The sequence below is a fragment of the Sus scrofa genome, chromosome 16, assembly GCF_054392235.1.
Source record: "Sus scrofa isolate SSC_HxYL_T2T_F1_AM1 chromosome 16, Sscrofa_HxYL_maternal_Yorkshire_Landrace_v2.0, whole genome shotgun sequence".
NCBI lineage: Eukaryota > Metazoa > Chordata > Mammalia > Artiodactyla > Suidae > Sus > Sus scrofa.
In genome coordinates, this window is record NC_139398.1 from 67613855 (window position 1) to 67641075 (window position 27221).

Consider the following 27221-nt stretch of genomic DNA (forward strand, 5'->3'; position numbering starts at 1 on the left):
AAAAAAAAACCCACTGAGACCAGTTTTTGAATTGTCTGTGAAGAGCAATTTTTCAGGCTCTTCCTCTTCCCTTTTCCTGGGAAAGAAAACAAGGTGTGGAGAAGGCTGGCAGGGCTACGGATGGCTTCCCGTAAGGAAAGCTTTGCAGCTCTTCAAGCCACAAGAGGGAGGAACACTTGCAAGAGAAGAAAAAAAGGGGGAGAGAATTTAAAAAGCTGGGCTGTAGGACTGCGGGGGCGGGGGGGGGGGGGAAGAGGGGGGGAAGCAGTGGGGTGGGGGTGGGCGGACCTCCCATCAGCAGATGTGGATTCCTTCAAGGTTAGGGACTCCTGGGTCCCCCTCGTGGGCCAGCTCCAGATGGGCCACAGAAAAGAAAGCTGGCCTCTCATGGCCAGGCTCAAAAAGTTCTTTAATTCATATATATATATATTATTTTTTGCTTTTTTAGGGCCACATCTGTGGCATATGGAGGTTCCCAGGCTAGGAGTCTAATCAGAGCCACAGCTGCAGGACTACGCCACAGCCACCACAATGCCAGATCCGAGCCCCATCTGTGACCTACACCATAGCTCATGGCAACATAGGATCCTTAACCCACTGAGCGAGGCCAAGGATCGAACCCGCAACCTCACAGTTCCTAGTCGGATTTGTTTCCACTGCACCATGCCAGGAACGTCATCATTTTTTAAAAATTTACATTTTGGGGGAAAATATAGAAAACTACAAAAAAAGAAAAATCTCAAAATTCCACCATTTCAAATTCATAAAATAAGAAATGAGTCTCCATCTCTCCAGTGTTACATCCTAGAGGTAAGTGCCACTAGAAGTCACATACTAAAAGATACTGCTCTCTGATTATATATAAACCTTTTTATACATACATATCTATACAGAGAAAATTTTTTTTTGTCCTTTTAGGGCTATGCCCATAGCATATGGAAGTTTCCAGGCTAGGGGTCAAATCGGAGCTGCAGCTGCCGGCCTGCCAGCCTACATCATAGCCATAGCAGCACAGGATCCGAGCTACATCTGTGATTTACACCACAGCTCAGGGCAACACTGGATCCCTTAACCCACTGAGGCCAGGGTTTGAACCTGCGCCCTCATGGGTACTAGTTAAGTTCGTTACCGCTAAGCCACAATGGGAACTCCAAAAGTTTACTTTTAATGTAACGTGGCCCATGTCATATACATTGGTCTGCAATTTGCTTTCACCTCCAAATGATGTATCATGCTCATTTTTCCTTGTAGGTACATAAAGAATTACCTCGACTTTTAATTTATTTTTTTTCAGTTTTACTACTTTTTGATGTACTCTTGTTTAATTAATTATTTTATTTTATGGCTGCACCTGCAGCATATGGAAGTTCCTGGGCCAGGGGTTGAATCTGAGCCACAGCTGTGGCTGGGGATCTAACCTGTACCTTTTCAGTGACCTGAGTCTCTGTAGGCGGATTCCTAACCCACTGCGCCATGGGGTGGGGACTTGCATTTTTAGTTTTTACTTGCCTCGATCATTTAAACGGTTGCATAGTATTCCATAGTGTGGTATTAACATGTATTTATGATAGGGTATTGGTGGTTTTCCAGACCACTACTGGGAAATATCTGCATAGTTTTTTTGTTTTTTCTTTTTTTTTGCCTTTCTAGGGCTGCTCCTGCAGCACATGGAGGTTCCCAGGCTAGGGGTCTAATTAGAGCTGTAGCCTCTGATGTATGCCACAACCAGAGCAACGCAGGATCCCAGCCACGTCTGTGACCTACACCACAGCCCATAGCAATGCCAGATCCTTAACCCACTGAGCGAGACCAGGGATCGAACCCACAACCTCATAGTTCCTAGTCGGATTCGTTAACCACTGAGCCACGACGGGAACTCCTGGATAGTTTTCCATTCTTTTGCTAACACAACCAATGATGTAGTGAGGATTCTTGAAAACATAGTTCTCTGAACTTGTGCTATTAATTCTGGAGCATACATTTCTTAAACAAGTACTGGGTCAGTGGGTGTACAGGTTAAAAAAATTTTTTTTTTCTTTTTAGGGCCACACCTACAGCATATGGAAATTCCCAGAGTAGGGGCTGAATTGGAGCTGCAGCTGCAGGCCTATGCCACAGTGACAGCAAAACCAAAGCCCAGCTGCATCTGCAACCTATACCACAGCTTGTGGCAACACCAGATCCTTATCCCACTGAGTGAGGCCAGGAGTTGAACCCATATTCTCACAGATACCAGTCGGGTTCTTAACCCGCTGAGCCACCACAGGAACTCTGACACATTTAAAATTTTAATAGACACTCCCAAATTATCTTCTCAAAGGCTGTACCAATTTTTATTCTCATAAACAGCCTTATGAGAGCTTACGACAAGCTTTTTCCCCAGCTTGTCAGCAAAATTGCTTTTTTTCTCTTGCAAGTTGACACTTCATCCAGTATTCTGGGTCCTGGCAACTGAAAGGGTGTAAGAATTAGCTGAGGAGCTTCAAAAAAAAAAAAAGAAAAAGAAAAAAAAAGAGTTCCCTAGTGGCACAGCAAATTAAGGATTCGGCATTGTTACTGCTGTGGTTTGTGTTACTGCTGCAGCATGGGTTTGATCCCTGGCCTGGGAACTTATGCAGACCACAGGCATGGCCAAACAAACAAACAAACAGAAACAAGGAGTTCTCGTCGTGGCTCAGTGGTTAGGGAATCCGACTAGGAACCGTGAGGTTTCGGGTTCGATCCCTGGCCTTGCTCAGTGCGTTAAGGATCCGGTATTGCCATGAGCTGTGGTGTAGGTTGCAGACAAGGCTCGGATCCCAAGTTGCTGTGGCTCCAGTGTAGGCTGGCGGCTGCAGCTCCAATTCGACCCCTAGCCTGGGAGCCTCCATATGCTGCAGGAGCGGCCCAAGAAATGGCAAAAAGACCAAAAAAAAAAAAAAAAAAAAAAGAAAAAGAAACAAAAACAAAAGTAAAAGCCTGACCCCTGTTCCCAGAACACTTACATCAGAATTTCCAAGAGCAGAGCTTTGTCAGGTGACTGCTGAGCAGCCAGTGTCCAAGAACCCCTGTTTGCACAGTAGAAGTACCTGGGGAAATTTTAAAAATCTCAATGCCCAGATCCCAAGGCCCTCCACCCCCCACCAATTAAATCAGAATCTCTGGGCGTGGGAAGGAGGCAATGGTGATCTTCAGTGCTCCCCAAATAATTCCCATGTGCCACCAAAGATGAGAGCCACTGAGACATGATGACGCAGGTAGGCTGAGCAGTCACTGAAGCCGGCAGGCATGGCTGGCAGGTGAGATGCTGAGCTCCAGACAGAATCACTGGTCAGAGGGCTGGCTGAATGCTGGGCCCTTGACAAAGGCCCCGGGCACACGTGGGTGGATCTGCCCCATGGCACTCTCGGTTTAATCTGAGGGAGGCGCACTCCCCCTGGATGAGGCCATGATCCTCGGACTATTCATGTACCTGAGAGCTTTAACTGAAGGCTGGCTTGGCTACCAGTTTTGGTGACGCAGGCTTTCTTCTGTAGTACAAACCCACACAGATGGATGGAGGCACAGACAGACAAACACAACACACAACCACACACCAGAACCTGGTTGTATGTTGGAAACTACCCTAGAGATTTCCATTTATTTGGTCTGAAGTACTAAGGGGGTATCAATACATTGTTTAAATCACCTTTATTAAGGCATAATTTAAATACAATGAAGTGCAACCACTTAAAGGATGTGTTAGTTGGATCCTATAGTTGGATGTGTTCTGACAAATGCATACACTGTGAACTACCACTTGTTATCAACTTGGAAACGTTTCCTTTACCCACCAGTCTTGTACTCTTTCCCAGTCAGTCACCTCCACTCACCTCCTCCTTCCACTTCTGTTTTAAAAGTTCAAGTCAAAGAAATCGAAGTGTATCTGCTCTTGGGATCTCGCTTTCTTCATTTGGCGTAAAACTTTTCAGACCCGTTTATGTTGTATCGGTTTTGTTCGTGCTGATTAAGAGCCCATTGTACGAATATAGTATAATTCACTTTTTGATAAACCTTTGGGGTGTTTGCAGTTTAAGATCATCATGAATAAGGGAAGGCTGTAATGAACATGCATGCACAGGTCTTTGCAACGTTTGCATTTCGCTTTGGTAAAATTACCTAGAGAGGGAAGAGCTGGCTTTTATGTTAATTATACACTGAATTTTGTAAGAGACTGGCAAACTGTTTTCCAAAATGCCCGTTGTGATTTATAGCCTCACGGATATAAGAATTACGAGTTCCAGTTCCTCCATGCCCTCACCAATCACTAATACTGTTACTCTTTTCATTCCCATCATTATAGTAGGTATGTACTGGTACCTTGTTTAATTTTAATTCATATTGCCCTAATGACTGATTACGCAAACTATATGTGTTTATTGGCCACATAGGTACTGAAGGTACTGAATAGGTACTGAAAGGTACTGAATATCTTCTCTAGTGAAGTGCCTATTTATTTAAATCTTTTGCTCACAGTTTTTACTGGATTGTTGGGCTCCTTACTATTTTTTTAAATTTATTATTTTTTTTCTTAGGGCTACACCTGTAGCATATGTAAGTTCCCAGGGGGTTAAGTCGGAGCTGCAGCTGCTGGCCTACACGACAGCTTATGGCAACACCAGATCCTTCACCCACTGAGCAAGGCCAGGGGTCAAACACGCATCCTCATGGATACTGGTCGGGTCCTCAACCTGCTGAGCCACGATGGGAATTCCCTGGCTTCTTACTATTAAGTTGTAAGAGTTCTCTACATTTTATTGAATCAGGTCCGCTGTTAGAAATATGTATTACAAACATTCTTCTCCTTATCTGTAGCTTGCCTTTTCAGCTTCTCAAATGTTGTTTTTTTGTTTGTTTGTTTGTTTTTAGGGCCACACCACAGGCAAATGGAGGTTCCCAGTCTAGGGATAGAATCAGAGCTGTAGCCACTGCTCTATGTCACAGCCACAGCAATGCCAGATCCGAGCCATGTCTGCAACCTGCACCAACCTATACCACAGCTCATGGCAATGCCAGATCCTTGACACACTGAGTGAGGCGAGGGGCAGAACCTGCATCCTCATCAATACTAGTCAGATTTCTTTCCCCTGAGCCACGACGGGAACTCCTTTAATGGTGTTTGTTTGTTTGTTTTTCTTTTTTTTTTTATTACTCAAATGAATTTATCACATCTGTAGTTGTATAATGGTCATAACAATCTGATTTCACAGGATTTCCATCCCACAGCCCAAGCACATCCCCCCACCCCCCAACTGTCTCCTCCGGAGACCATAAGTTTTTCAATGTCTGTGAGTCAGCATCTGTTCTGCAAAGAACTTTAGTCTGTCCTTTTTTCAGATTCCACATGTTAGTCAAAGCATTTGATGTTGGTGTCTCATTGTATGGCTGACTTCACTTAGCATGACAGTTTCTAGGTCCATCCATGTTGCTAAAAATGCCGGTATTTCATTCTTTTTGATGGCTGAATAATATTCCATTGTGTATATGTACCACTTCTTCTGGATCCACTCCTCTGCCGATGGACATTTAGGTTGTTTCCATGTCTTGGCTATTGTAAATAGTGCTGCAGTGAACATTGGAGTACACATGTCTTTTCGAGTCGTGGTTTTCTCTGGATAGATGCCCAGGAGTGGGATTGCTGGATCAAATGGTAGTTCTATGTTTAGTTTTCTGAGGAATCTCCATACTGCTTTCCACAGTGGTTGCACCCATTTACAATCCCACCAACAGTGTACGAGGGTTGCCAGTTTGATTAGTACGTGTCTCGGGGTGTTCCTCCTTGGGTTTATTTTTTTTGGTACTCGTTGTGCTTCCTGGATTTGAGTGAGTGATTCCTTCCCCATGTTAGGGAAGTTTTCGGCTATTATCTCTTAGAATATTTTTTCTGTCTCTTTCTCTCTCTCTTCTCCTTCTGGCACCCCTATAATATGGATGTTGGTGGGTTTCACGTTGTCCCAGAGTTCTCTGAGACTCTCTTCATTTGTTTTCAATCTTTTTTCTCTTTTCTGTTCTGCATCCGTAATTTCCACTAATCTGTCCTCAACCTCGCTTATTCATTCTTCTGCCTCCTGTATTCTGCTGTTAGCTGCTTCTAGTGAATTTTTTATTTCAGTTATTGTGTTTTGCATCTCTTCTTGTTTAAGTTTTATATCTTGTATCTCTTTGGTCAGTGTTTCCTGTAAATTATCCATCTTTGCCTCCAGTTTATTTCCAATGTCTTGCATCTTCTTCATTATCGACAGTCTAAAGTCTTTTTCCTGGAGGCTGAGAATCTCCTCATGGCTTAGCTGTTTTTCTGGGGTTTTTTCTTTCTCCCTCATCTGAGTTATAGTTCTCTGTTTTTTCATTTTTATAGGTTTTTGGTGTGGTGACCTTCTTACAGATAATAGAGTTGTAGCCTCTCTTACTTCTGATGTCTGCCCCCCTGTGGCTAAAGTCAGTATGGGGGCTTGGTGTAGGCTTCCTGATGGGAGGGGCTGATGCCTGCCCACTGGTAGGAGGAGCTGATTCTAATCCCTCTGGTGGGTGGGGCTTAGTCTCCGGATGGGATTAGAGGCAGTAGTGTGCCTGAGGGGTCTTTCGGTAGCCTGTTTACTGAGGGGCGGGGCTGTGATCCCACCTGGATTGTTGTTTGCCCTGGGACTTCTCAGCGGCTGGCTGACGGGTGGGGCCAGATTTTCCCAAAATGGCACCTCCAGAGAAAGGCACTGCTGCTGAATATTCCCGAGAGCTTTGCTTTCAATGTCCTTCCCTCACAACAAGCCATATTCACCCGTTTTCCCAGGATGTCCTCCAAGAACTGTGGTCAGGTTTGACCCAGATTCCCTTGGAGACTTTGCTTTGCCCTGGGACTCAGTTCACGTGAAAGTCTGTGTGCGCCTTTTAAGAATGGGGTCTCCGTTTCCCCCAGTCCCGTGGAGCTCTTGTGCACAAGCCCCACTGGCCTTCAATGCCAGATGCTCCGGGGCTCTTTCTCCCTATGCTAGATCCCCACACGTGAGAGTTTGATGTGGGGCTCAGAACTCTCACTCCTGTAGGTGAGTCTCTGTGAACCCCTTAGTTTCCAGTCTGTGGAGCTTCCCACCCAGGAGGTATGGGGTTGTTTATATCGCAAAATCGCCCCTCCTACCTCTTGATGTGGCCTCCTCTTTTTCTTCTGGAGTAGGGTATCTTTTTTAAGGTTTCCGGTCCATTTGGGTGAAGTGTGCTCAGTCTTTAGTGGTGAATTTCGTTGTTTTTAGGAGAGAAGTTGAGCTCCAGTCCTTCTATTCCGCCGTCTTAATCCCGTCTCCAATGGTGTTTTTTGAAGAGCCGAAGTTTTCACTCGAGGAAGCCCAAGTCATCATTTTTTCTCTTATGGTTAGGGTGCTTTTGGGGTTTTGATCAAAAAAATCTTTGTCTATGCTAAACTTTTGCAGATTTTTTCCTAAGTGTCCTTCTTGATGTTTTCTAGTCTTAGCTTTTATGTTCAGGTCTGTAGTTCATCCTGAATTTAGTTTTACATGTGGTGTGAGATGGGGGTACAAGTGGAGATGTATCTTTTCCCATGCGGATACCAGAGGCAGTAGCAACTGTTGAAAAGGCTGTCCTCTGGGGGCACTGGGCTTTTGCAAAGCCCTCTAGATGGTTCTAAGGAGCTATGTTAACTGCTATTGGTCTTGAACTAGTCACACTCTGAGGGGGTCCTCCCTAGCCCGGCCCTTTCTGCTGGCACTTCCCTTCCTTAACTCCATTCCTCCAGAAGAGCTAACTTTATACCTGGGCAGGTTCTTAGAGATCCCCTTGGACAACTACTTTGGAGTGTGTATGTGGGTGGTTTTTTTTTTTTTTTTTTTTGGCCTTTTCAGGGCTGCACACGCGGCATGTGGAGTTTCCCAGGCTAAGGGTTTGAACCGGAGCTGTAGCCGCTGGCTTATGCCACAGCCATAGCAACACAGGATCCGAGCTGCATCTGCAGCCTACACCACAGCTCATGGCAACACCGGATCCTTAACCCACTGAGCAGAGCCAGGGATCAAACCCACATCCTCATGGACACCAGTTGGGTTCGTTACCGCTGGGCTGCGACGGGAACTCCGAGTTTGTGTTTTTATTAAAGCTAAACATGGACATAGTTTAAGCATTCAGCATGTCACGACTTGGCCACATAAAGCATCATTCCTGGAGTTCCCTTGTGGCACAGCAGGTTAAAGATCCAGCATAGTCACTGCGGGAGCTCGGGTAACTGCTGTGGCGCGGGTTGTGCAGGCTTTGGGGGCGGCCAAAACAAATAAAATAAAAAACATCATTCCTGGAGTTCCCATCGTGGCGCAGTGGTTAACGAATCCGACTAGGAACCATGAGGTTGCGGGTTCGGTCCCTGCCCTTGCCGTGAGCTGTGGTGTAGGTTGCAGACGTGGCTCGGATCCCGCATTGCTGTGGCTCTGGCTTAGGCTGGCGGCTACAGCTCAGATTAGACCCCTAGCCTGGGAACCTCCATATGCCACGGGAGCGGCCCAAGAAATGGCAAAAAGACACAAAAAAAAAACATCATTCCTCCATCCCCTTTACCCTCATGCCCCTTCTCCCCCAGAAGGCAGCTACTTCCAGCAAACGTTTAGCGGATGGAGGGCAGCTGTCATGGAGACCGTTTCCCATCCCCCTCCAGGCTCCAAACCTCCACCTACAAACACACTCCACACACCCTCCATACAGCTCACAGGTTCACCACACTCTGCAGGTGCCTCACCCCCACCCCCGCCCCCGCCTCGACACACCACACACCTGTGTTCTGCACTTGCCACATGCACGCCCACGTGACGACAACCACTACTGAATCCCCCAAGGGCTTGAACAACAATTGGCTTCCAAAGAGCTGAACATCTGGAGAATGCCCAGCCTTGTTACTATGCAAAGGCATGCAAGTGAAAAACAATGATGGGCTAACCGCTTCGACTTAGGATGAAGGTATCAAAAAGTAAAGACATGAAACTAGCTTCTTACTGATGACGGTATGAGGAAACTAGCACCCTTGTTGCTTATGGCAGTGCAGACTGACACGATCTTTGAGAAAGACTTAACAAACCAGGCATAGGGACCAGAAGTCTCAGGAGTGTTCAGAGCCTTTTACTTCGCAATCCTCTCTTTGGAAATACGACGCCAGGAAAGTAACGTAGAAGAAAGAAGCAATATGCATAAAGATTCTCCTCCTGGTGGTGTTATTTAATAAATGGAAAGAACCCATTATTAAGGTATGCTCATTTTACATGTTAAAATGTGTAGCTACTTCTATTTGCCACATTAAAAATGACAAGTATTGGAGTTCCCATCGTGGCGCAGTGGAAACCCGTGAGGTTGCGGGTTCGATACCTGGCCTCATTCAGTGGGTTAAGGATCCGGCGTTGCTGTGAGCTGTGGTGTAGGTCACAGATGCAGCTTGGATCCGGCGTTGCTGTGCTTGTGGCGCAGGCCAGCAGCTGCAGCTCTGATTTGGCCCCTAGCCTGGGAACCTCCATACGTCACAGGTGTGACCCTAAAAAGACCAAAAAAAAAAAAAAAAGACAAGTATTCATGACATTCTCTCAAATGTTCATGATATTCTCTCAAATATTCATGATATAGCATAAGAGAAAACAGAAGAACACACAATCTTTTATCTGTTTTTAACAGCTGCACCCTCAGCATATGGAAGTTCCCAGGCTAGGGGTCAAAATGGAACTGCATCTGCTGGCCTACGCCACAGCCACAGCAATGCTTGACCTGTGCCACATCTGTGACCTAAGCTGCAACACCGGATCCTTAACCCACTGAGCAAGGCCAGAGATCTGACCAGCATCCTCATGGTTATGTTTCTTATTGGGTTCTTAACCCACTGAGCCACTATGGGAACTCCCGGAACACACAATTTGATCACTGATTATTGAAACCATCTAATCACACTGAATACACACAGGCAGTGTTCCCACTGAATACTGATGAAATGAAATGATGAAAACAGGTTATACTTCGGAAAGAACTGTCTACATTTGCTGTTTCCAATTTCTCCCCTCCATTTTCACGGAGACTCACTCTAGTCAGGCTTTGCCCCCTCCACCATCCTTGTCCAAAAGGATCACCAGTGTCACTATAGTTGCTAAATCTATAGGTCAGTTCTCTGTGCTCTAGGTATTGATCTGTCAGAAGCATTTGACTGGGATGACAACTCCCCTTGATAGGCTTCCTTCACTTGGCTGCCAGGACGCTCTCGTTTCCTCCTGCCTCTCTGATCAGTCCCCAGCGTCACGACTGACTTTCCTCTTCTCGGTACCGTCCTCCTGTCTGAGGACCCCACGGCTGCTCCTCCTTTGGTCCTCTTGTCTCTGTCGTGACTTGCTCCTATGGGGATCTCATCCAGCTCCATGTCTATGAATGCTAACCTCCATGCCAACAACTCCCAAATACGGGTCTTCAGCCCCCAGATCCCTTTTCCAAATGCCAGATTCCTAGAGCGAACTGACCAGCAACGTCTCCTCTCAGAAGTGTAGCAGTCATGGAAGATGCCACATGTCCCAATGAACTCTTGCTCTTCCTGCCTAAACCCATTCCTCTGGCAGTTTTCTCCATCCAATCAATGGCAACTCCATACAGCCAGTTAGTTGCTCAGGCCCATGGAGAGTCATTCATTCTTCTTTCTTTCACATCCCATGTGCAATTTATCAGGAAGCCTTGTTGGCTCGTCTTGAGATGATCTCCAGCATCCGGCCACTTTGCACTACCTCCACCACGAGGGCCTTGGTTGGGGGCACTGCCCTTTGCCACCGGGACTATTGCAATTGCCCCTCACAAGTCTCCCTGCTGCTGTCCCTGTTCCTCTAAGAGCTATTCTCAGCAAAGGAGCTGGAGTGACCTTTTAAGACATAAAATAGATTACACGACTCATCTGCTTTAAAATTTGCCAATGGGGAGTTCCCGTTGTGGCGCAGTGGTTAACGAATCCGACTAGGAACCATGAGGTTGCGGGTTCGGTCCCTGCCCTTGCTTAGTGGGTTAACGATCCGGCGTTGCCGTGAGCTGTGGTGTAGGTCGCAGACGCGGCTCGGATCCTGTGTTGCTGTGCCTCTGGCGTAGGCCAGTGGCTACAGCTCTGATTCAACCCCTAGCCTGGGAACCTCCATATGCCGCGGGAGCGGCCCAAGAAATAGCAACAACAGCAACAACAACAACAACAGACACACAAAAAAAAAAAAAGACAAAAGACAAAAATTTGCCAATGGCTCCCATCTCATGCGGAGCACAAGCCCCGGCCCTTCAGGCAGACCACTGCCTTGCTGCCCTTCCCCAGCTTCCTCACAAATTCTGCTCTATTCTCCATCCGTCGAGCCAGCTAAATGTGATCACACCACACCGTGGCGTTTGATTTTATTTATTTTTTATTTTTGTCTTTTCAGGGCCGCACCCATGGCGTATGGAAAGTCCCAGGCTAGGGGTTGAATCAGAGCTGCAACTGCGAAGCCTATGCCACAGCCACAGCCATGCCAGATCCGAGCCATGTCTGTGACCTTCATCACAGCTCACAGCAATGCCAGATCCTTACCCCACTCAGCAAGGCCAGGGATCGAACCCGCATTCTCATGGATTCTAGTCGGGTTTGTTACTCTGAGCCCCAACGGGAACTCCCAACGGGAACCCCCACCGTGGCGTTTTAGCTCTATCAACCCTTTCTGCTGGATATGATCCTTCAAGTCTTAGCTCAAATCTCGTTTTCTCAACAAGGTCTTCTTCCTGGAGACCTGTACCCCTGTCCTTCCCCTGCCACCCACAATCGTACCCTGGCACACCTTGGCCCCATGCTCTGCTCTCCCTTTTTCCCATGGCACTGATAATTTTCTAATATACTGCATAATTTTTGGCTTACTTATTCTGTTTAGTTTCTGTTTCTTCTGCCAAAACAAAAGTTCTGTAAGGGCAAGGGTCACTGCCATTTTGTATCCTCATGTATCCCAGGACATGCCTAGAACATTGTAGGAAGTCAATAAATATGTGCTGAATGAGCAAACGCCGGATGGTGGATTTCATTTGCTGCTCAATTCTATTGTGTCTATAACGCTAAAGAAAGTTCAGTCACGGACACAGAGAAGACGGGTTCGAGCCCACGGCTCTGAATGCTTGGCCCCGATGGTCGCCTACATCCTGCATTCGTATCACTGGCTCCGTCTACAGAGGTGGGACCCTTTGTCTAGTGAAAGCCCCTTGCAGACAAAAAGACCAGTAGCCTGACGGCCCGTACACCAACCAGGCAGAATTCTTCCTATTGCAGTTCTCGTGTACTCACCTCCGTGCACACCCGCCCCCGCAAGAATCATCTGCCCCTGCGGGATACGCCTTCCTCCCATCTCTCCAACAACTCCCAGAAGCACCTGAAAACCCCACGCCCGCCACTGGGTTTTAATGAGGGGGATGCACTCAGCAATTACCAACAGGAAAGGGCTGATTAGGGTTGGTGCACATCAGTGTTTAACCCCGCACACCATGCAGCCCTCCAAGCATGAACCTCATTCCCCATACACACTCAATTAGGCATATTTACTTCTCATTACCCAGTATGCAATCAGGAGTGCTAATAAAAACCTCTGCTACCCCCAACAATGCAATTAATGCCATTAGCTCTCTCAGAAACTCTCCTCTACTTTGGCGCCAACCACAGTCTGCTCATTCATCCGCGGAGTCATGCATTCACGCACGTCGGCCCTTTTCTACTTAGCAAAAGTCAAGTGCATACCTACTAGGTGCCTTACGGCCTGGGACTCGACAGATGAATTAGACATGGGCCTGCTCCAGAAGAACTTGCCATGATGAGTTATACTAGCGAGTGACGAGGGGCCCGGCAGTGGTGTGACCGGGTGCTACTGAAACCCAGAGAAGGAAGTGGATGGAGAAGCCCAACTCCACTCCCAGAACCAGTTCAAGTCCCAGGTGGGCCATGTTTTGGTTCTGAACGCTGAGCGGTCAATGTCCACCGCTAATTCTCATTGATCAGGTGGGGAGAACCATCCTCCCGTCCCGAAGGGGAGTTGGGAGGATTGAATGAGATGATGCCTCGCCAGTGCCTCGCTCAGCACATGGCAGAGAATGCAGGCTCAGTAAACAGGGGCTACTGGGATTTGGTGTCCTCATCTCAGCCTGCAGACACGAGCCATGACATTCCCGTCTCCTCCTGCCTGAGAGGACAACAGGAACCGCACACTTCAGAAGCCTGGGAGCGAGCCCAAAAAATCCTCTTTCCTCTGTACTCATGAACAAATGGGGCAGCAAATTTCCGAGGACAGGAAGTGTCTTAGCCCAGAAGGTGCACAATGGATGAGGCCCAAAGACACATCAACTCTCCCTGGCTGGGGGACTGCGGCCTGGGTTCTTCCACCTGTCAGACAGCATGCTTCCCTCTTCTCCCCTATTCCTCCACCACAGTCCCCGAGACAAAGGCACCAGGAGAGCTCATGCTGGATCAGGACGCCTGGATCACAGATACGAAGTGAGGGTGGGCTGAGGGGTACGATGTGTCAGAGGCATGTACACACATACCAATCCGTTATGGACACACGTGTGTGCATGCTGCTGGGACTTGCTGGGGCTCTGGCTGTTCCACCATGGTTGGGCAATGACAAGGACACGTCAACCTTATGTGAAAAAAGTCTGTATGCATGAAGATCAATATATGCAAAAAAAAAAAAAAAAGATTATATGACTGGGACTTTTCTGGAGTGATACACAAGAAATTGTTAGCCGTGGTGGCCTCTGGAAAACTGGGGAGATGGGTTGTGGGGAGCGGAGTTTTCGATTCTATTTAAAACCCTCCTGAACTGTTATTTCTATCGGAGCATACATCAGCTATCTATATCTACACTGACAACTCTCTCTAACTCTCTGTGAAACAAAACACAATCTGGCTTCCGAAGTCCCTGCTGGGAGCGCTTCCTGACTTGGGGGCTGGGCAGGAGGGAGGGGGATGGGCAGAGGGGACAGGACAGCCAAGAACTTACTGGTGTTGTGGTCTATGAAGTAATCCCCGACCTGTGGGTCGTACGCCTCTTCCCATCCCAGCGGCAGCTCGTCACTAATGCAGTCAGCAAACGTGAGCGGTTTGGTGTACCTGGCAAGGGAGAGGAGAAACAGACTCACTCCATCAGCCTACAGGTCCTGCACCTCCTGGCTGCTCTCAGCCTCCCGCCAGATCCAGCAGCTCTGCTCTGTGACACCAGCTCCGCTGTCCTCGTTGTTCCCAGGGAGATGTATGGATAACTGGAAGAGCAGGATTAGATCACCTCGGAGGAAGGCGAGGAAGCAGCTCTGGTCCGAGCTTTGCCCATAACTTGGGAGTGATTTGAGCAGGTTACCCACCTTCTCTGGGCCTCTGCTCCTGCATCTCTAACTGAGGGGGTCACAGGGATGGGCTCGAAGGTCAAGCCTGGTTTCTGGACTCAGACTCCAGCCCTCTCTAGTTTCTCCACTTGCAAGGTGCCTGTCCAGCCCCATCGCAGTCTTCCTCCTGGCTCTAGCCCATGTCTGTCCTACCTAGGTCCCCTCTGGAAAGCTACTGCAGCATCGAGAACAGCAGATGTTCCTTCTCTTTGAGTTTGGCCCCAAACAGTATTGCTTTGCCTCCTGGGCCAGTTCCCAAATGCCTGTACCTACTGCTGTGCCTCCCCATACAATCCAGGCCAAACTGATCTTTTAGCGACAACAACCACCCTCTAGGCTCCCATTTTCTGGGGAGTGAAGTCGTGATCATCACCCAGTCTTGGTGGCCCAGTCAGACAAACAAATCACCCACCTGAACGAACAGGTGTGTCAAGGCTGGAAAACACCACGAACCACTGGTCAAGCACTTTAGCCAGTGCGTAGGGAGCTAGGAGTCTAGACACACGGAAGTCAGCCTGAGTGGCCCCTCCAGACGGCCCCTTTGGTTTCTCCCCATTGCTCCATCTACCTAAAACCTATTCTAATATTCTCCCTCTTCTGTCTGCTCATAATCCCCTTCCAATTCTGGAAGCCCAGAAGGCTCTGCTTCAACACTCTTTCAACAGATTGGCAAACTGAGATACAATGGGACAGGAGGAAAGATTCCTGGTCAAGAACTTACCCTCCCCCCCAAAACAGAAATAACTTCCATCCCAGCTTCAGGAAATGATCCGCTTCTCCTGGGCAATCTCCTTCCCTCTTAAACCCACCCCAAATCAAGTTTAAAGCAACATATATGGGGGGAAAAATAACACTAAAAGACCCCCTGGTGGATGGACCTGGTGTGTCCATGCATACTCAGGCATACCCATTACTCATATCCAGCCTACGTAGACCTACTATACATCCAGGGTCTGGGAGGGTGAGAAAAATATCTATTGAATGAAGGACTGGATAACCCAAAACCTTCTGTTAGGCAATAATTTACTGCTGTATTGTGAGAGACAACAAGGATGAGGCAGAGGTACAGAGGATATGCAACAGCCTAAGTCTATCCAATAAGATTCGACAAGCATCATTTGATAGCTGTGTGACTATGGCCAACTTACTATCCCTCTCTGAGCCTCTGTATTTTTTTTCTGAAATGGGGGGAGAATAATAACTCTGTAGGCAGTCTGTTAGGTTAAATAAGGTCCTGTTTGTAAAAACATTTAGCATAGATCCTGGTGCGAATGCATGCTCAAAGGACATTCTCTCCCCTTTCCAGAAGGGGAAATGGAGACTAAGAAAGGTTAAATAACACTCTCAAGTCCTTGTCAATGACAAAGCTGGGACTTCCAGCAAGGCACGCCGTCTTCAAAGCCCCTGCTGTGAGCCAAAAGGTTCTCTTGAAACTTGACACCTTCCATGCATCTCCTGAGCCCTTGGAAAATTACAAGTCACCATCTCAGAGTATTAAAAAAAAAAAAAAAAAGATAGAGAAAGAGAGAGACATGGGGAAGACAAGATGATTTCTTCAGGTCAGAATGTTCTTCATTCAGAAGCACCTAAGCCGACAGGGATAAGGTTTCTGCAAAGCTGCCTTCAGCCCGTCCCACCACAGCACCCCAAGCCCTGACCAGACTTCAGCAACAGAATACCCTGTCCCCCAGTGCCTCCCCCTCCTCAAACTCTTTTAGATGGTTTGTTCCCACTTCCTTATGGAGAATGAGGACCGGAGACCCACAGCCAAATCTCATCCAACGTCACTGTATCTGACAAATCTTTGCAAGGGTCTCCGAAGGAACACTCCACACACAGGCATACCCCTCCACGGCAAGTCTAGGATAGACTGGGAGGAGACAGGAATGCCTGGCCCACCACAGTCAGACCTTTCTTTCTGGCTCATTCCTCTCTGAGTTCTCAACCTGGAGAAGCTTTGCCCACCTGCCTGGGTGCAGAGATAGGAATCCTGTTATTTACACTTTGCAACCCAGAAAACCAAGAAGATACACTCCCCCTCCCCACAGCTCCCTGAATCCGTGCATGGATCATCACCTTTTAAAATTCTTCCCTGGGGATGAATTCAATGATTTCATCAATGGCGCAGTTAAGCAAGTGCAACTGATGTCTCCCACAACTGATGCTCAATAAACATTTGTGGGATGGGTAAATACAATAATGAATATCTAAGGACAAAAAACAATGATGCAGTTTTCTATATTTTTCTAGCATGGAAAGATGCTCTTAACACACTATAAGAAAACTGACATTGGGAGTTCCCGTCGTGGCTCAGTGGTTGACGAATCCGACTAGGAACCATGAGGTTGCGGGTTCGATCCCTGGCCTTGCTCAGTGGGTTAAGGATCCGGCATTGCCGTGAGCTGCGGTATAGGATGCAGACGCGGCTTGGATCCCGTGTTGCTGTGGCTCTGGTGTAGGCCAGCAGCTATGGCTCCGATTAGACCCCTAGCCTGGGAACCTCCATATGCCGTGGGATCGGCCCAAGAAATGGCAAAAAGGCAAAAAAAGAAAAAAAAAAAAAAAAAGAAAACGAAAACTGACATTGTTGAACAAGAAAAGCTACAGTATACTGTGATAATACGATATTTTGTCCAAAATATCTATGTGTCTGTAGAGGAGAAACTGGAATGATACAAATTAAAATGCTTTCTTGTACACACATCTCTATGTTCACAGCAGTGCTATTCACAATGGCCAAGACATGGAAACCACATAAATGTACACTGACAGAGGGGCGGGTAAAGAAGATGTGGTACATACACAATGGAATACTACTCAGCCATGAAGATGTGGTACATATACAGTGGAATACTACTCAGCCATGAAGAGAACAAAATAATGCCCTTCCCAGCAATATGGATGCAACTAGACATTATCATATTAAGTGAAGTAAGTCAGAAAGAGAAAGACAAATACCATGTGGTATCACTTACATGTGGAATCTAAAATATGACACAAATGGACCTATCTACAAGACCGAAACCAATTCACAGACATAGAGAACAGACCTGTGGTTGCCAAGGGGTGGGGGTTGGGGATGGAATGAGAGGCTGGGTTAGCATATGTAAGCTATTACAGAGGCTGGATCACCACCAAGGTCCTACTGTACAGCACAGGGAACCGTATTCAATATCCTGTAATAAACCATGGGAAAGGATTTTTTTTTTTTTTTTTCTTTTTTTGTCTTTTTGCCATTTCTTGGGCTATGGAGGTTCCCCAGGCTAGGGGCTGCACCGGAGCTGTAGCCACCAGCCTACGCCAGAGCCACAGCAATTCGGGATCCGAGCCACGTCTGCAACCTACACCACAGCTCATGGCAACGCCGGATCCTTAACCCACCGAGCAAGGCCAGGGAATCCAACCCGCAACCTCATGGTTCCTAGTCGGATTCATCAACCACTGAGCCACGACGGGAACTCCGGAAAAGGATATATTTTTTTTTTTTTTTGTCTTTTTGTCTTTTGTTGTTGTTGTTGTTGTTGTTGCTATTTCTTGGGCCGCTCCCGCGGCATATGGAGGTTCCCAGGCTAGGGGTTGAATCGGAGCTGTAGCCACCGGCCTACGCCAGAGCCACAGCAATGCGGGATCCGAGCCGCATCTGCAACCTACACCACAGCTCACGGCAACGCCGGATCCTTAACCCACTGAGCAAGGGCAGGGACCGAACCTGCAACCTCATGGTTCCTAGTCGGATTCGTTAACCACTGCGCCACGACGGGAACTCCAGGAAAAGGATATTTTTAAACAAGAGTGTGTCTCTGTGTGTGCATAACTGTGCTGTACAGCAAAAATTAACACCACATTGCAAATCGACTATACTTCAATATTTTAAAAAAGTATTCACATGCTATCTTGGTGTAGGAATTTTAACGTAATTTTTTCTTTTTACTCTTTTAAAAACTAGCTACTCTATATCCGTTGCAATTAAAATATTTAATAATGGCTAGATCTGCATCTAGAAAACAAGTTCCCGATATATCATGTTCCCTCTCTGGCAGCAGGTGCTCTTCCTCAATTTTTACAACTGAGAAGACACACCCAGTATCACGTAGTTGGCAAATGCCCGAGGTATAAGCTGAAGCCCCGCTGCCTAACTCCAGAACCCGAGCCTTGCTAATAAAACAGGACCTGACCAAGGGAGTCTCAGAACAATCTGGAGCACAACGGAAGCCATGCCCGGGATACAGATGCTGCTGCTGAGGGGAATGTGAAAGAGGCAAAAGGCCCCTGAGCTGCGTCCCATTTGTGCCTTCAGTTTTCTTGGTCTTGTGCAAAGCTACTCCAGGCGCTTGGATAACCCACAACTGCTTCAGGAAAAGACAATTAATTGTTTCAGAGTCATTAAGATAAGTGATTCACTGAGCTCTGTGTGTGAAAACAAGGACGGGGCGAGGAGGGGCAGGTCTGAAACACCCAAAATGCCTCCCTTTTCCATAAAACCACGGACTCCACGGACTGGTCCAGCCTCAGACGTTGAGGAGTCAGACCTGAAATGCATGGTAGCTATGAGCGTCAGTGATGTTCCCAACACTGGATACCTACCTGGGCTGAGAGGCTGACTCCCACCTGCAGCGAACCAGACACTGCCCAACAGGGATAAAGGAGAGGGAGTCAAGAGGACCCAGTGTTAGAAGGAGGGGCGAGAGGTGAAAGGAAGGCTCTGGCTTTGATGCTAAGGCTTCCCTTCAAAGCTATCATGAGGGAAAAACATGGGGGGCTGATATCCTGGGTCCCTGAGCTCTGCCATGGGAAAGAGAAGAGCTTCTATCGGAAGACTAGGCAACTTACAAGAAATCTGGACAGCAAGATTCTCTCTGGAACAAATGCCAAGAGGGAGATGAATTATTCAGTGTGTGGAGACGTGTCATTCAGAGAATCAGGATGAAGAGAGGTGTTTTTAGCTGCACAACGATTCCAACACACACACACACACACACACACACACACACACACACACACACGTGTATACACATGCACACTCTCCTCCTCCCAGAGAGAGGAACTGGCCATTTCAACCAGTCTCCCCTGGGAAACTGTGGGTGCTTCTCTGGCCTGCAGTGTTTCCCCTTGGGCAAGTGCCAAGAATGTGAGCTGGGAAGAGGCATCTGCTTTCAGACGTGGCCAGAACTTGGGGGCGCCTGCGGGGAATGGCAGGAGCCTGGACGGGGAAGTCCCCGTGCTCCGACGAAGCGATTCACCCCCACCCCCGTCCAGCCCCCTGCAGTCCCTGCTTTCCAGCCTCCAAGTCCTGAATACCCACCCCATCTCTCTCGTGAAATCAACTGACCCAAATGCTGGAAGGGTGAGAGGGAGGGCGGGAGGGGAGGAGAGGGCGCCAAGAGAAAACTCGTTCTGCCTCTTCTTAATTACAAATCTCTGAAGGAACACAAACATTCCTGAATGTTTCACAACAAGCTCTCCTGGAAAAAAGGGCCCGGATGTGTTGCCTTGGAGACAGGTAGGGTTCTGTGGGATCACCTGTCCGGCAGGGGCAGGAATGCAGGCCCCTTTGTCCTCTTTCCAGCTCCCCATCACCACGGCCGGCTGGCATTCGGTATTCAGACAGCACGTCTTTTCTAAGGAGGGAGCCCAGAGAAGGAGCGGAAAGCCTTTTGCCAAGTCTAACACTGGGTGGTGATTCTCTTGGGACTGAAGAACACGTAACATATCTTTCATGTTCCTGGTGCTCCCCGAGCAATCGGAACGCTTCCCACAGTAACCTCTTTATCGCCGTCCAGCAGGATGCTGGCCCCCGACTGGGCTCTCTCCAAGGGCCAGCTGGGCGGGATTGCTTTCTAAAGGGCCCTCCAGATGCCATGCCAAGAACTGTCCAAACTTTCAGCCGAACCTCTCTCCCAGCCTGGGCACAAAGGACGGGCTGGTTCTTCCCGCCCCGGGGTGTTTCACACGCATAGTTCCCATAGCTCAGGTTGTGCAAGTCCTGAGGACGCTCCACCCCTGGACTGTGGCCCGTACTGGCAATGGCTAAGCAGACCCTCTCCTTCCCCACCGGGAAGGCTGTGTAAGCGGGGACAAAATGCAACCTCTGAAGTTCTCCTTCCTTCCATTCGGTTTGGTTCAAACACCTTCCATTCGTTCGTTCCTTAAACAAATCTAGGGCTGAAAAAAATAACCATTGTATTAAGTTGGTTTGGAGGGCTGAGCACTCGAGCCCTCAGCCAAATCTTAATGAACACCCAGCTGCAGAAATGGCTGCACTAGCAGGATCCTGCCTGATTCCCCCTGGGGAGACCTGCCAGCCAGAAAGTGAATCCACAGGGTCATCTCAGAGACGTGTGCTATTCAGAAAAGTCCAATAGGGAGTGGGATTAAGTGTAAGCATGGGGCAGGGGAGTCAAGGAAAGCTCCTCCCAGAAGGGGACCTCTGAGGGGAGACCAGATGGTGGGAGGCAAGAGGAACAGCCGGTCCAAAGGCTTTGGGGCAGGATGATGTTGACACGAGGAACAGAAAAGAAAGCTGCCTGTCTTCATGTTATGAGTGATGGGTGGAGGGAGAGAGGGGCAAAGCCTGGGCTTTTAGGGTTCTGGGGTCCCTGATAGGACTTTGAGCACCATCCCTGGGCCCAACTGCAGAAGGTGACACAGCAAAGCTCTCTGACTCACCCTCTCCTCAACTCCCTTCTCCCTCCTTTCAACTAGTCCTCTGAGTGACAAGAATTTACTGCATGGACACAACAAGCCCAGTCCCGTTCTGGGCACAATAGGGCTCAGACATCAGAATAAGCCTCATTTCTGCCTTCAAGAGCAGAGGGTCTGGCCAGGGAGCTGAGGCTTACACGTAAAGCAAGGCGTGGCCTATCCCCGTGACATCCGGTGGCAGCGTGTGTGACGGTTACGCGACCACAGGCTGTGAACCACAGCAATTAGAGGATGTAGGGATAATGAATAAAGGGCTAGGTCAGCTGTACGGATGTGAAAGGCCAAGGGGTGGGGAGAAGGGAGAGACTGACACAAGGGGGTGTCGTCAGGGGAGGCGGGAGAAGGAAGCAGTCCAGGGAGGGTGGTGGTGGGCTTCGTGGCTGATGGGGAGGCAGGGTAGCTGGTACCCACAAAGGCCAAGGAACGGATGCTGGGCAGAAACTCAGGCCGTGCCTCTAAACAGCCACAGGTGTGTTGCGTAACCTTGTCAGGCGTTTGGTTCTCTGTGAAACTCACAAGCCCCAATCTCATGAGGGTGTTGCGGGGATTAAAGGAGATAACCTCTGCCACGGGCTAAGCACTGGGCCTGGCACATAATAAGCAGTAAATGTGGGCTGTGAACATGATCGGGCAAGACTTCCATGCTTCGCACACCGTGAGAATCAGAATCGTGTCATCTTGCACCTTAGGTCGGTCGGATACGTTTAGCTGTCACCATCATCATCGTCATCGTCCTCCTCTTCCTCATCACTGTCCCCATGGCTCATGGCAAGAGATACACATGGGGGTTAAAACGCATAAGCTCTAGAGTCAGGCACCTGGGCTGCCAGGCAGGCGCCATGACTTACTCATTCTGTCCCCTTGAGCATGAACCCTACCTTGCCTGCATCCGTCTCTTCATCTGTAAAGTGGGAACACCGAGCATGACTGCCTGGTTAAAATGAGCTATGCTGAGCCCATGGCACACAGGGCTCAACCAACATTAACTCTTGTTATCAGTTAGGTTTTATATCCCTTTTCCTGGTGAGGCAAAAGAACTGTCCATGCTCACAGGCAGTAAGCCTTGCATTGTATTCCCCTGCCTCTTTTCCTGGAGGAACTGGGATTGCTTAAGCACTGGTTTTTGGAAATTAAACCAGAGGAAGTTAAGAGGTGACAGCTCTATTGGCTTTGACTCTCAAAATGTGTTCTCTGGAGGAAGTCTTTACACTAGGAATTTCCAAGTTCTCTTTCTCTTAAACACTTCCCTCCCTCCATTCTCAAAACACCTGCCTTGACATTCTGGTTATTTGACCCCCAGACTTCCTTGCTTCCCTACTTTGGTTGGGCTGGTTTATCCAGAAGCTTTCTAGGCCTAGGCATTCCCATTCCTGGAATTCTCTAATGGGGAAAAGCAGAGAAGGGAGAGTTGGGGGGAAGGTTCCGGACTGTCCCCCTCCCCCACCCGGTCCTCGTTAGTCTTCAAACCAGGCTCCCACAAACCAGTGGCTGACCGCCCCCTTCCCTGACCCCTGCCCTCACTGAGTTCCTGGAATCACACCCTGAGCCTTGGGCCTGTTCCCTTCCTTTGCCTCCAACCTCACGTCTCTATCCCTACTCATCCCTGGGTACCCTCCATCTCGCAGGTGCCGTGGTGACTCTGTGCTGCTCTTCCTCTGCGTCTCACTTGCTGGGATTTAGGATTAAGATTGTGAGAACCAGACCCTGGATTAGAGTAGGCGTGGCCAACTGACTACTAGACAGTCAAATAGATACCTGTGTTTACCATGATGCTCTATTGGAAGAATGGCGTTAGCCCACCTTTCGGAGGCAGGCGCTCTTTAGTGGCACCTAACCGCTTTTGCTCTCTAACATGTGTATCCTGCATCTTATCAAGAGGTAGCACAGAGGAGTTCCCATTGTGGCTCAGCAGTAATGAACCCAACGAATATCCATGAGGATGCGGGTTCGATCGCTGGCCTTGCTTAGTGGGTTAAGGATGTGGCATTGCCACGAGGGGCGGTGTAGGTTGGAGGCATGGCTCAGACCCCGCATTGCTGTAGCTGTGGTGAGGACCGGCAGCTACAGCTCCAATTTGACCCCTAGCCTGGGAACTTCCATATGCCTCAAGTGCAGCCCTAAGAAGAAAAAAAAAAAAGGAGCAACACAGAGTAGTAGGATCACAGTGCTCTGGAGCCAGACTCCCTGGGCTAAAATCTCAGCTCTGCCAGCTTCTAGCTGTTTGACCTTGGGCAAGATACTTCCACTCTCTTCAGCTCAGTTTTCACACTCGTAGGTCAGGAAAAATAGTAACACAGTGACTGAGCACGCTTCTGTGCCAGGAACTGCTCCAAAGCACTTTACATGTATTAGCTCACTTGGACCCCATAACAACACATTCAGGTAGGTACCATTCGGACTCACCTTACGATGTTCTTTGAGGATGAGATGAGACAATGGATGAAACAGCACTTTGGTGCATAGTGCATGCTCAAAAATAGGAGCAAATCATTATTATTTTCATTGCTATCCAAACGAGGCACCTTATGTGGGGATATTAAAGAATGGTACAACTGAAAGTGATATTTGAGATTTGAAAAACCAACTCCATGTTTTATTGGTGAGAAAACTGAGGCAGAGAGAAAGACTTGATCGGAGCCACCCTAGGACGCAGTGGCAAGGCTGAGACTGAAACCTGGGAATCAACTCCAGGCCTGCATCACACTCAAGACACCAAGAGATCAAGTCAGCCTGCTGCTGAGTTCAGCTCCCTTTGAGATTGTAGCTTTCATCTCAACAGCCTTCCAGGAATAGTGATAGTATGGTTCTGGGCTAACTAACCCTATTATACTGAAAGGAGACTTATCACTGGGCAAGAACCTGCCTGAAGCTATGAAGTTCCCATTCATGGATAGACAAGGGTGGGAGGCGTGTCCTTCATTTTCCTTGTTTTCTCATTAGAGGGTAATTTTCTTGAAGCCCAACACCAGAGCAGAACAGAGCACTGGTAGACGTGTTTGCACCTCACCCAGCTCCACTCTCATTCCCGAATTGGGAGTTAGGCTAAGGAGGCGCTGTGCCCCAAAGAAGGGGCCAACAGAACCAAATGGGACTGCCAGCTCCATCCTTCTTGGCTGCATAATCTTCGGCATTCCTTCCCCAGCTCAAAGCCTCAGTTTCCCCATAGGTATAAAGCAGCCAAGAGAACCGCCTCGCAGGGCTCTGGTAGAGTTGAATGATCAGTACACAGGAATGATTGCACATGGCACTGGCCATGTGATGCTGGGCAGGCAGGCTGAGCTCCTCCATCCTGACTCAACCCCTGGCTATGTTCCTTTTAGTCCCATAAGCTGGGTTTCCAAGGGGTCTTCCCAGGGGCTGGGCCATCCAGGAGCTTCCAGCTCTAAGGACGGAGGCCCCAGGCACCCTTCCCTGGAATGTGGCCAATCCTGTTCCTTGGGGTCTGACCCTCCCCCCAGACATGCAGTCTTCTCTGGGGTCCTGACCTGTGGCTCCTTCCATGACCACACCATTTAGGCAGAGCACTGGAAGGGGAGTGATGAGATCCAGGTTTGAATCCTGATGTTGTCATCAGATGAACCAGACCCTTGAGCAAGGCACCTGCTTCTCTGGGCTTCCCCTCTGCCAAACGAGGCAGCTGAAATGTAATGCTTCTAAGGCCCCCTTTGCAGTTCCGGCGTCTGTAAGTCTGCCATCTCTCAGTCCCGAAAGTCAAAGGCACGGTGAGGTTACAAGGAAACAATACATTTTTGCTGAAAGCCAATTAAGTACTAGGCATTGGTCCATATGCTCTATGTTAAATAAATCATGTCCTTTATCTTCTCAACCTCTCTGTGGGCCAGATTCAGCCACCCTCCTTTGACCCGCAGGAAGCAGATGCTTCATAGTAACGTACTAATAATAATCACAGCTAAACTTCATGGAGTGTTTACAACGTACAGGCACCATTCAGGGTCCCATACCCAGACTCCATTTCAACAACTCTGAGCTGCACATTGTAAAACACGGTTTAGCATCTCTGAAATTGGGATGTGTGTCAGCACTGCTGTCAGCCTGACTGCGGTCCTGATGGAGCTGTCGCCAGCCATATGGACACAGACATCAAAGGTGTCATGGGCCTGGGCTGGAATTCCACAGACAAGAGTGGAGCCCTTTTAACCCCTAGGAACCAAATGGTTGTGCGGAAGAGCAGAGGAGGCAGCAAACAGACACGTTTAGCAACATTCCCAAGGCAGGAGTGCGAGAAGGCTGCCTCTGCATAATTGCCACGCCAGCCACAGAGCCCAGCACCAAAGCTTTTTTTTTTTCCCCCCCTGGCTTTTTAGGGCCACACCTGCTGCATATGGAGGTTCCCAGGCTAGGGGTCGAATGGAGTTACAGCTGCTGGCCTACGCCAGAGCCACAGCAACATGGGATCTGAGTCATGTCTGTGACCTACACCACAGCTCACGGCAACACTGGATCCTTAATCAAGGGATCAAACCTGCAACCTCATGGTTCCTAGTTGGATTCGTTTCCACTGCGCTGCAGTGGGACTTCCAAAGCTTTTGACTCAGGTGCCCTGCGGGTCCTACAACAGAATGGCACCACCAACACTCTCGAGGGCACCAAGGATGACAATATTCAAAGCACAGAGATCAATAATTCTGAGTTAAAAAGTAATCCAAAGGATTGGACTTGGAATGAGGAGATGTTTTAGGAACACTGGAGCTTTATTTAGTTTAAGTATTCCTTTGTTTTTTTTTTTTTTTTTTTCATGGATAAAGAGGGATATGTGAGTTAAAAAAAAAATCTAAGTTGGAAAGATTTGCTGTAATGAGTATGAAATACATATTCTGGTAAATTTAAAAACATGGGGTCATACTTTAACTGGCAGCACTTTTCCTGTCTTAGTGGTCCATAAAGGAATGGAGCTTCTTAGGAAGTTTCCATTATGGTGCAGCAGAAACGAATCTGACTAGTATCTATGAGGATGCTTGTTTGATCCCTGGCCTTGCTCAGTGGGTTAAGGATCCGGCGTTGCTGTGAGCTGTGGAATAGGTCACAGATGCGGCTTGGATTCTATGTTGCTGTGGCTATGATGCAGGCCAGCAGCTGTAGCTCCGATTTGCCCCCTGGCCTGGGAATTTCCATATGCAGCAGGTGCAGCCCTCAAAAAAGGATGGAGCCTCTTAAAATCAATGTTGTATTGAATTGTAATAATCCCGAGCTAGAAACAATTCAAATGTCCATCAACAGGGGAATGGATAGACAAATGCAGTATATTCATACACTGGAATACTAGCCACAAAAAGGAACACATTTTTGTTGTTGCTGTTTCATTTTCTGGCTACACCCACAGCATATGGAAGTTCTGGGGCCAGGGACTGAATCTGAGCCAGAGCTGTGACCTATACCACAGCCGGCATCGCTGGATCCTTTAACCCACTGTGTTGCGCCAGGGTTAGAACTTGCAGCTCCACAGTGACCCAAGCCACTGCAGTCCGATTCTTAACCCACTGCATCATGTGGGAACTCCAAAAAGGAACAAATTATTAATGCTTACAACAACAGAGATGAATCTCAGCAACCTAGTGGGTAAAAGAAGTCAGGGAAAAAAAATGACTATACTGTATGATTTCATGTATGTAAAATTCTAGGAAATACGAACTAACCTATCAGGTTGGAAAGGAGATCAGTAGTTGCTTAGGATGGGAGTTGAGGGAGAGAGGAATTATAAAAGGGCAAAAGTAAGTTTGGGGAGTGATGGGAGTCTTTGCTATACTGATCATGAAGAGAGGTTCACAGGGTTGTATGCATGTGTCAAAACTCATCAAACGGCACTCTTTAAATATAGGAATTTAGTGCGCCTCAATAATTCCTCAAGGCGGTTGTAAGGAAAACCCCATATTCAATAGCTATATGTTATTAACTTGATTAAAAGAATCTAATTACGGAGTTCCCGTCGTGGCACAGTGGTTAACGAATCCGACTAGGAACCATGAGGTTGCAGGTTCGATCCCTGCCCTTGCTCGTTGCCGTGAGCTGTGGTGTAGGCCGCAGATGCGGCTCGGATCCTGCATTGCTGTGGCTCTGGCACAGGCTGGCAGCTACAGCTCCGATTGGACCCCTAGCCTGGGAACCTCCAT

At 48.3% G+C, this 27221-nt stretch overlaps 1 protein-coding gene across 2 annotated transcripts in view; it reads right to left on the bottom strand.

Moving 5' to 3' along the window:
• WWC1 (WW and C2 domain containing 1) overlaps nucleotides 1-27221 on the bottom strand; it is a 176791-nt gene that overhangs the window by 84022 nt on the left and 65548 nt on the right. For both annotated transcript variants that reach the window (XM_085001809.1, XM_021077057.2), the window contains exon 2: nucleotides 14013-14122. In XM_085001809.1, coding sequence (XP_084857935.1) covers nucleotides 14013-14122 — 110 coding nt within the window. The remainder of the gene's footprint in view (nucleotides 1-14012; nucleotides 14123-27221) is intronic.